The sequence below is a fragment of the Drosophila arizonae genome, chromosome X (genome assembly GCF_054131065.1).
Source record: "Drosophila arizonae isolate 15081-1271.41 chromosome X, UAZ_ARI_1.0, whole genome shotgun sequence".
NCBI lineage: Eukaryota > Metazoa > Arthropoda > Insecta > Diptera > Drosophilidae > Drosophila > Drosophila arizonae.
In genome coordinates this window covers 11719615-11729854 of record NC_142927.1, presented here as the reverse complement: position 1 = coordinate 11729854, position 10240 = coordinate 11719615, and the positions used below count along the sequence as shown (strand labels likewise).

The window sequence follows — 10240 nt, the reverse complement described above, 5'->3', positions numbered from 1 at the left end:
GGATTGAGAGAGACTTGCTGCTGCTGCTGAAGCTGTTGCTGCTGCTGCTGGGGCAGGCAGAGCGCCTCCTGCGTGGGTGAGCTCAAGTAGCCAGCATGCTCGAACTCCTGCGGCGAGGGCGAGGGCTTACAGTAGCCATTGGGCAACTGTTGCTGTTGCTGCTGCTGCAACTGTTGCGCCTGGGCAGCGGCTACTGCAGCCATGGCTGCTGGCGTTTTGCTGTTAAACTTGAACGTCGACATGGATGGTATGCTCTGCATGCGCTGCTGCTGCTGCTGCTGCTGTTGTTGTTGCTGTTGCTGTTGCTGCTGCTGCTGCTGCTGGGTGGGCGTGTTGGCCGTGCTGCTGGTGCCGCTGCTACTGTTCGCATCGCCATTGAGCAGGCCATCCAGCTTCAGCTCGGCGAGATACTTGTAGGCCGGTGACTGCAGCAGCTTCGCGGGCAGCTGCCAGCCGCCGCGCTTCACACAGCCCGGCGTATGCAGGTTGAGCATGCCGAGCAGACGCTGGCGATCCGTTTCGAGGGCGCGCACCTGGTTCTTGAGGTCAACGTTCTGGGTGTCCAGCACCTCGGACTCCTTGATCAGATTCTGGGTGCGTTCGCGCTTCTTCATGCGGCACTTGGTGGCAGCGATTTTGTTGCGTTCGCGTCGTCGCCGCCGTCGGTCCTCGTCCTCGGGCGTTAGGCCCTTGGGCACGGATTTCGTTTCGCTGTCCTCATCGCTGGACTCCTCGCAGTCCTCGTCGCGGCGCGAACACTTCGAGTTGGGCTGCTCGGAGCCGGAGCTGGAGTCACAGGTGGACAGCTTGCGTTTGCTTTGAATGGACAGCTTCAGGCCCGCTTTGATCAGCTGCGAACAGGTCTACAAGAGACAGAGAGAGAGACAGAGAGAGAGAGAGAGAGAGAGAGACGATTAGTCAAGGTCCTTCAAAAGTTGTTTGTCACCAATAGCCAAGTTGGCCGCTGCCTCCCATGTGGCATGTGGCAGCCGCGTTGCACAAGTCAACGAGCCGCGAGCTGCGAGCAGCGAGTAGTTGTTTGCGTCGCTCAATTCCAATTCGGGAAATGACGTGCTGACATTTCGACTGACCCATTTGGCCAGCGAACTAACCAAGTTCAACCAGATCTCACTTGAGAGATCGGTCGCCCGCTCGCCCGCTCGGCCCCTCCCCGCTCTACGCCAAACCTCAGTCTGCTTCAGCTCTTCTACTCGCATGACAAATCAACGAAATTCGCATTCCTGGGCTGGGCCTGGGCTTGGGCCTGGGTCTGGGCCTGGGTCGGTGCCAGGGTTTTGGGTTTTCGGGTTTTTTTTTTGGCAGATTATCTTTGCGGCATTTGTTTTCTTTACTTTTGTGATTTACTTGCGGCTGCTCGCGCATAAATTTAAACAAATATTAAAGTGAAAGATAGAAATCGTATTTTGTGAACGTCGCCACGCCCTGTGCCCCAACTGGGGAGGGCAGGGAGGCAGGGGAGGAGACGAGCTGAGGGGCAAGATGCAACAAGATGCCTACAGCCTACTGCAACAAGGCCACAACAGGTCTGCTGCGCCTGCTCACTCCCCTGCGCCCTGCAGAGGTGGGTGGGCAACGTGTCAACGCCTTTTAGGGCACTGCAGCAGCAGAAAACAGCCAACAACAGATGGTCATCACGTCGACACGTTGTCAACTTTCATTTACAAGAAAAAGGGCCCCAAGCAGCTCTGCTCGCACTTGACTGAGAAGTTGAAAGGGAAGATTGAATGAGATTGACGAGAAGTTGAAAGCGGAGATGCAAATTACAGCTGGCATTGAAGTGACGAAAAAGGAAGACGCCCACATGACGATAATGAAAACAATCAGAAAACTTTCATCTGGTTGAAATTGAAAAGGAAAATTGAAATTGCAGCAGAACATTTAAAGAGTTAGCTATACAAATTATCAGATAGATTGAATGAGATTGAGGTTATATATATATATTAATATATTATATTACCCTATCAACACACATAAAGAGAAATAAGTCACAACTAAACATATCAAAAAACAGCCATGGATAGTAATGGAAATTGAAAGTGAAGTTGAATAGGAAGATTACATTGCCTAAGTCCTTAGTCTAAGAAATCTCAACAGATTCTGAATTCTACTTACTACCTACCCATCTAACAGCTGATCAATAATCATTCAGATTGAAACAGATTGAAAGCTAAGCAAAGGGCAAATTGAGAGCGAAATTCAAGTCAAAAGATCAAATGAATTGAGGCAAGATCCCAATGCTTTCTATGCATTTCAGAATTGAATTGAAGCGCTGATTGAACACGCTGATTGATGGCGCTGATTGAAGGCGAGCATTCGCATTACTGTTGTTGCATAGTCTTGTCTGGGCTCGACTCTCCTTCGCACTCGGCTTTGCAGTGCTGTCAGGGCCCCGGCCTTTCAGGCAGCCCACTTCAATCTGCAGCTCAATGACAGCTCATTCAAGTGTCAGAGAAGCCCCGACTATCGCCGGCTGCCCATCATTATCATCGTTGCGATTATCATCAGCTTGAGTTTTGCGCTTTTTGTTTGTTGTCTGCTTGAGAAATTGTTCAGATGCCACTGTCGGGGCGACAGGCCCAACCGAGCTCCCCTCCTCATTCCCCCCCCCCCTCTGCCCTAGACGCAGCCCAGCCCCTTTTTGGCCAGCATTGTTTCATTTAAATTTTAGGCACGCTGCCTTTTTATTTATTGACCCAAAAACCAGATAAATAAATTTTATTTCAACCCAAAAAAAGAAAAAAAAAAAAAAAAAACGAAGCAAAAAAACAGAGTGGAAAATATCATAATAATCGCATGCGCCAATGGCTGCGACGCCGACGCCGACAGCGACTGCGACAGCGATTGCTACTGTGAATGCGACTCCGACTGCCAGCAGTGGACCGCCCGGCGACCATATGGTCAGAAACAAAAAAAAGATTTCATTGCCTTCAACTCGACTTGGCAGACTTCTCGAAAATTGGTGCGTTGTTGTGCAACTGTCTGTGTGTAAGTGTGTGCGTGTGTGTGTCTGCTAGTTGTCAGGGCATTCCAAATGGTCGGCGTGTGGGGCCAGCGGCTGTAATTGGAGCAACGAAGCAGCGCAAAGAAACTGAAATGGGTGGGAGGAAGCAATGAGAAATGCAATTCCAAAGATTCCACAAGCATATATTATCTATCTATCTGTTCATATACACATCTAGATCCGCATCTAGATATGAGCCATGAGCTTGAGCAGCAGCACAGTTGAATGGAAATTCTTGTGGGTCAAGCACTGAGCAGTACAACTTGTATGAAGCAAACAGAAGTTTAGAGATAAACCTGATCTTAATGGGCACAGTGCTGTACCACTGTCTAGAAACACTTGAGAGTGTGTTAAGAAACAGATTTGGTAGAGAAGCAGCGACATATTCAGTAGTTGGGATGAGAACGAGACAAGGAAACTTTTACTCGAATAGTGTAGAGGAGCTATACAACTAATAGAAAAGGAAGAGAAGAAAATGGGAGTGATGAAAGGAAAGGGATGAGCAGAGTGCGATAGAATGGAATCTAAGGATTGGAGAAAGGATTGGTAGAAAGGCAGAGAAATAAAAGTGAATAATGATAATTTGAAGCGTAGGAATGAAAAAGAAGAAGATAAGTAAAGAAGAAAAGGAAATGAGAAAGCACTGGAAGAGAGGCGAAAGGAAGAGAGGGAATGAATGGTAATGAAAGAGAAAAGCAGAGGGAATGAATTGAAGAAAGTTCTTCAATAGAAAAGAATAGAAGATAGGGAAGAAATAGCAAGAAATGGAACATGCGAGAAAGTATAAGAGTATAACAAAAAATAAAGAAGGATGAGAAGCAACGGAAATAAAAAGTGGGGAAAAGAATGCAGGTAACTGAATAGAGGACTAGGAAAAGGAAGGGAAGGATAGAAGAGTATTAAATTGAAGCAATGAAGATGAAAAATGAAAACAAAATATGCACAAGTATGGGCAACGAATGAGAGTAGAAGAAGCAAAAGAAAAAGAAGATGAAGAAGGGGGAGAGAGATAGATAACTAGATAGTAAAAAGAGGAAAACAAATTGAGACAGATAAAATCTCTTTCAATCTAAAGCCTACCAAGCACCCAAGACAATTCCAGAGTTGGAGTGACACTGTTCACAGTTCTAGCTCCATGAATCACCTCGAGTCGAGCTCCACTTATGGCTTACATATTATTTGTGTTTCCAGTTGTTTCATTTATGGTTCAAGGCAAGGCGCATAAATTAAAATTCAGGGTTCGAACTGTAACGCTTAGTGGGCTAATGGCTGTTGCGATGGCATTAAGATATTATTTGCAAGACCGAATCGTGTTTGGAGTTTAACGAGTGCGACAAACATAAGAAGGGAGGGGCGAAGGAGGTAGAGATATACATATAGCATATCATATATTCACCTTTTATAGGCATTTGCCCAAGCCTTTCTTTGCGCTACGTTTTGCTGCACTTCGCGCTGCGTTGACATTTTGATACCAAATGTATCTTTTGGTAAATGTATCTGTATCTCAAATGTATCTGTATCTGTAGCTGTATCTGTAAGCGGGCTGCGTGATGTTTGCCGAACAGCGCCCAAAATATGTGAAAGACTTCAAGAAAAATTAAAAAAAAAAAAAAAAAAAAAAAAAAACAACAACACACGCGAAGAAAAGAAACAACAAACTCAAATTTCGCACGAATCGCCTCGCAAATTTGCACTTTTATTTGGCTCCGCATTTTGTTTGTTTGCCACATACTTTTTCCTCTTCTTCTGCTTTCATAATCTTTTTGTTTGTTTTTCACAAAAAAAAAAAAAAAAAAAAATATATATTAAAAGAAAAGAGAGAGAGAGAGAGAGGGAGAGAGAAAGTGAGATAACCTTTTAAGTGTTGGCCAAAAATTAGGTTGGAGCAGACTCGAACGGAATATTCTCCGTATAAAGGAGAACAGCAATCGAAATTGGAACCAGAACTGAACTGAAGTGCAAATGCCATTCGCATCGAAATGGAACTGGAGCTGGTAGTGAGATTGAATCGGAAACTGGAACACAAACAGCAACTAGAACTTGATTCGAAATGAAGAAGCCTAAAAGGGAAATGGGATCAGAATCAAAATCGAATCACATCGGAACTGGAACCAGTATACCAGTACGTGAAAATAGAACTAAAAAGCTGATTCGACTATGACAAGCTTAAGCAGCTTAAAAAATGGGATTGAAATTGAGACTTGAATCGGAACTAGAGCTGGAACTAAAATTGGAGCTGCAACTGGAACTTGAAACAGAGTGGAAAATTATACGAGAGTCAAGTCTTGAATCGAGTATATAAAAACTAAATGAAGCAGAAATGGAAGCTGAACTGGAACTGGAACTGGAACTGGAGCCGGAACTGGAATTGGAATTGAAGTTGAAGTGAGAACCAGAAACTGAAATCAGACAGAAACTTGACACAGAATGAATCGAAACTGATGCTGAAATGGAACTACTTTGAACTACTTTGAATATATGGCAAATCTGAATATCTTAAAACAGAAAACTATAGCTAGGCAAATATCCACAAGTTCCGCAAATGAACTTGGCCAGATTCCCTTCCTGCTAGAGTATCCATGGTGCGACTTCACTCAATTAGCAGCTGCCTCTCGTATGTGCTATGGACTTTATATTCTCTATATATTTCTTATGTACAATTTTTCGACACTTCAATATTTGCCACTTTTATAACGTTTTTCTCCCATACATATATACAATATTTTATGTATTTATTTTTTTATATATATTTTTTATTTTTGCATTTTGCGTTTATGAGAAATGTGCAAAAAAAAACAACAACAACAATTTTAACATTTGTGCAAATATTTGCGAAAACGAAGAAGAAGAAGCAGCGGCAGCTAAAAGTGCAATAAAAATTGTTGCGATTGGCAACAGCAAAAACTTTTCCAGCTTGTGTGTGTGTGTGTGTGCGAGTGTGCTGGTTGTGCATTTTGTAATTTATGTGAAATTTGTTAGAAAACAAATTGAAAAGTGTTTAAAATTTTATTTGTAATATTTTGCACTTGGGGCTGGCGGCAGTTCAATGCCTATAAATTCGTTTGAAGCAATAATCATAAATCACACACAAACACACAGAGAGAGTGCGACACACATACACACGCACACCTAGGCAATTAGAGATATGCCATTGTATTTGCATATCTACTGGATGCGCCCGGGAGCTGTCGCTGTGTGTGCTCGAATGCCATTTAATTGCCGCGTGGCAAATGTTATTCATATGCAATAATCGCACTTGCCAACTCAGTCCGCTCAGCCCGCTCGGCCCGCTCGGCCACGCCCCCACCACCTGCCCGCGAGCAATGTGGCTCATTAAGGCCAATGTCAGTGAAGTGATGCTGTGCATCCACACACAAGCATCGATACAGTCGCCGCAATAGATACAGATACATTGCCAGAGATACAGATACAGCTATACAGCTATGCAGCTATAGATAGTTTATTCAATTTCTGGCATACAAAAGTGAAATCAATTCTGGCTGCGTTTTGCAATTGGAAGCGTCAACAGCAAACGCCCACGAGCTGCCGGCGTAAGCCAGCCTGACCCAAGCGTCAGCTCGACCAAATGACTAAGCGACGCGACGCTTCGCATCGCCCCGATCGACTGGCCCGCCTTCAAGCCGAATTGAGTGGCTGCGGGGGCGAAGGCGGTGGCGGTGGCGGTGGCGGTGACGGTGGCGTACTTGTGGGCGGATGCCGGCCAATGTCCGGAGCCGGTGCAGCAACTGACGGCGTTCGGCGGACCGGTGCGTGGGCATTTGGCAGATTTTTGTGTCGTGCGGCGCGTGGGCGCCAAACAAAATGCAATTCGGACGCCGTATGAATGGGCAATACGCAAATGTTGAACAATCTGGTTGATTGTCGCCAGATTGAAAGCGAAATCGAATTGAATTGCATCAATTGTTGACAAATTGCAAGTGAACAGTGAAGCTGGAAATGGGCCAAAGCGTGCCTACACGTCTGTCGATTGAAATTGAAAGTGCATTGGGAAATTGAAATGGAAATTGAAAGAGAGCTCAAAGCGAATTGCAATGCATCGAAAGCATGTTGAATATTTCATATCGTATGAAACGGAAAACTAATGGAACAAGTCTTGCGACACGATCAATCATTTGGACTCAAGTGAATTGATAGAAAATGGAATTGATTGATTGAAAATGAAAAGTTCTGGTATGGACACTTATTGAGTGAAGAAAAATCTATATGAAAATTAAAAATTCAATTGAAAATGGATGAAGTATTCAGTTTATCAAGATTGAAAGTCAAATTGCAGTCAGATTGAAGAGGCAGCTATTCCGTTATTAACAGAGAAGAATTGCAGCTAGAAACCCTATTTAAGGGCCAGATTGAAGCTTAATTTGATTGAATACAAAGAGCAGCAGCTATTATTGAAGAGATAGACAGAGACTATTGAGAGCAAAATCTTGATTGAATGAGAATTGAAACGCCACAAGGAAAAGTCAAAATTTTAAGAAATTTAAATTGAATTCGAATTGAAGTTCAATTTAAATCAAAAAGCAAAGCGAAACAAATCCAATCAAAGAGTTTCCCATGCCCTAAACTAGTTGTAATTGGTATTCGGCCCGCCCACTTACCTGTTGCACACTGGGCGTGGTCGCAGCGCCCGCTGGCGAGTCGAGCGGCGAGGCCGAGCAACTGGAATGACTGCTATCCTGCGAGTGCGACTGCAAGAGGAATGAGGAATTAGCTGGAGTTTCTATGGTTGGGCGGGGTGGGGAAGCGAGACGCACCTGTCCGTTGGCATTGCCGCACAAGTTGCGTATGGAGACAAAGGGGCCGGACACCTGGCCGCAGTTGTTCGACACGTTGAAGTTGAAGTTGTCCAGGGGATTTGTCATCGCGATTACCGAATTGAGAATCTCTGGCGTTTTGGGCGTGTGGGCGCCCGGGCCGCTGCCCTCGATGCTCAGCAGCGCCGCGGCCGGTATATTGGAGTTGAACATGGTCTTGTTGGATTCCGATTGGAGGTGCACTTGATGACAATTGGATGTGAATCAACACACAATAATAATAATAATAAGATTTATTATTTAAAAAAAAAAAAGCAAATAAAAAACGAATCGCGAAAATATTTTTAAAAAATCACACGTAACTCGTTTTTTTTTTTTTTTTTAATTTGCTGCTGACTGTTTTTTATTATATTTTATTTATTTTTAATGTGTGTAGAACTTTAGATATTTATTTAAGCTTTTGTTGGTTTGTTGTTGTTTTGTTTTTTTTTTTTTTTTAATATTTGTTTTATTTGTAAATCACAGTTGAAGGCCTACGCGTTGCATTTGTTGGACTGCTTTTTGTTGTTAATTAAATATTTATTGTTTTATTTATATATAGTTAATTATATAAATATCCTTTCTTTTTTTTTTACTGTTGTATATGCGTTTGTATAAATATAGATATATTTATGTAGTAATATATATATATATTTTTTTGTATAAGTATATAAATGTTTTTATTTTGATTTTTTTCGTAAATTTTGGACACTCGCGTCTGCTGCTTCTGCTTCTTGTTTGTTTGTTTGTTTCTTTGTTGTTGTTGTTGTTGTAGTTGTTGCTGTTGTCTCTCTCGGTTATCACAAATTGTTGTTAATAAAATGTTTTTGCTTTTTAGCTGACTTGTTTGATTGTGGCTGTGCAAATATGGTTGTTGCTGTTGTTGTTGTAGTTGTTGTCGCTGCCGCTGCTGCCGTTGCCGCTGCGTCGCGACGCGGTTCCATCGGCGCTTCCAGCGTGTGTTGCTCACAGCGTTGTATTCAACTGAATGTTTTGGCCACCGGCAAAAGTCGACTTCCACATCCACATCCACAATATCAGCGACATCCGAGACGGCAACCGACGGCCAACACGAATCGCGCACGCTCGCTCTACACAGTCCGAGAGAGAGAGAGAGCAAGAGAGAGAGAGAGCAAGAACGTGAGCGAGTGAGCGGGCGGCGCAGCAGTCGAGAAAGAGAAAAACAGAGGGAGAGAGAGAATATTAGTGAGTGAGTGATAGGGCCAGAGCAGCGTGTGAGAATTCAAATATCATAAAAAACAAGTCACAAAGCGCGCTCGTCAAGAAACAAGTGTGCTCTAGACTCTAGAATGGAACGACTTGAACATACCCTGCAATCAATTTAAATTTACTCTAAACATGATAATTTATATGGTTTACAAAGCAAATATTATTAAATCTCTTTCAAATGGTTCAGCAAGACACAAATGAACGACCTTAAGATACCCTAGCTTCAGTTTAACTGAGCCCCAACTACGCTAATTGCTTAAAATCAATTAAATCACAAAAATAATATAACTTGACTTATTTATACCCTAGAATCACAATCTCTGTTTAAGCAGCAATAAGAAGTGACTTAGAGATACCCTACAATAAGTTTAAAGGCAGTCCCAAGCATTTATTTTATATTATTAAATCATCATTAAGCAGCGAAAAGAAAATTAACTCAAGCCTGCTCGACTGTTGATACCCTACAAACTGTGCCCAAACGGAATTATAAAGTTCTCACAAAGCAGCTAAAACTAGTCTAAGCTATGATTCATCAACATCTCAGCATACCCCATCGATGCGCTTTACAGGGTATACAAAAACAATTAAATTATAAAATAAGCGTAAGTTAATTGATTTATGTAAGCGTCGAGCAGCTGACAGCGAACAGAACCGACTGACCGACTGACCGATTGATTGACTGACTGACCGACTGATCGACTGATCGACTCGACTGTTTGATTGAACAGCTCAATGCTATGCACATTGGCGATTCGCTGTGCGCAGCTTTGTTAGCCATGTTAATGTCTCAATTAAGCGCCTTAATCGTTTAATTGAGTGCAGAATGCAGTTGCCTGATAGCCAAAGGCCGAGGATCTCCAATTGATCGGTCAATCAAAGTTGAAGGTGGAATGCAAACAAACGAACAAACAACAACAACAACAAGAGAAACTACAGAAAATATTGCAAATATTTCAGTTATACAATAGGTCAATTGAGACTGAGCTGAATCAGATTCTGGAATGCAGAGCCCAAAATCGTTTCTGATAAATCATCTTCAGTTTTGTATTGAGGCACAGCGTTGCCACCTGGCATATAAATTACCTAAACAACTATGAAGCTTATCCTTAAGGAAGCTTGTAGAATAGTTTTAAGAGTCAGTTTTTCCTAAAGCTCGAAGGCAATTCGAATGCAGATC

General features: G+C 42.9%; 1 protein-coding gene across 1 annotated transcript in view; it reads right to left on the bottom strand.

The window, feature by feature from the left end:
• Nucleotides 1-10240, bottom strand: part of Atf3 (Activating transcription factor 3) — a 54041-nt gene that overhangs the window by 816 nt on the left and 42985 nt on the right. Inside the window, exons 3-5 of the mRNA XM_018015741.2 lie at nucleotides 7795-8924; nucleotides 7639-7728; nucleotides 1-863 (exon numbers count right to left, since the gene is read on the bottom strand). The exon at nucleotides 1-863 is cut by the window's left edge and continues 816 nt beyond it. Of these exons, the coding sequence (XP_017871230.1) occupies nucleotides 1-863; nucleotides 7639-7728; nucleotides 7795-8007 (1166 nt within the window). The 5' untranslated portion in view covers nucleotides 8008-8924. The remainder of the gene's footprint in view (nucleotides 864-7638; nucleotides 7729-7794; nucleotides 8925-10240) is intronic.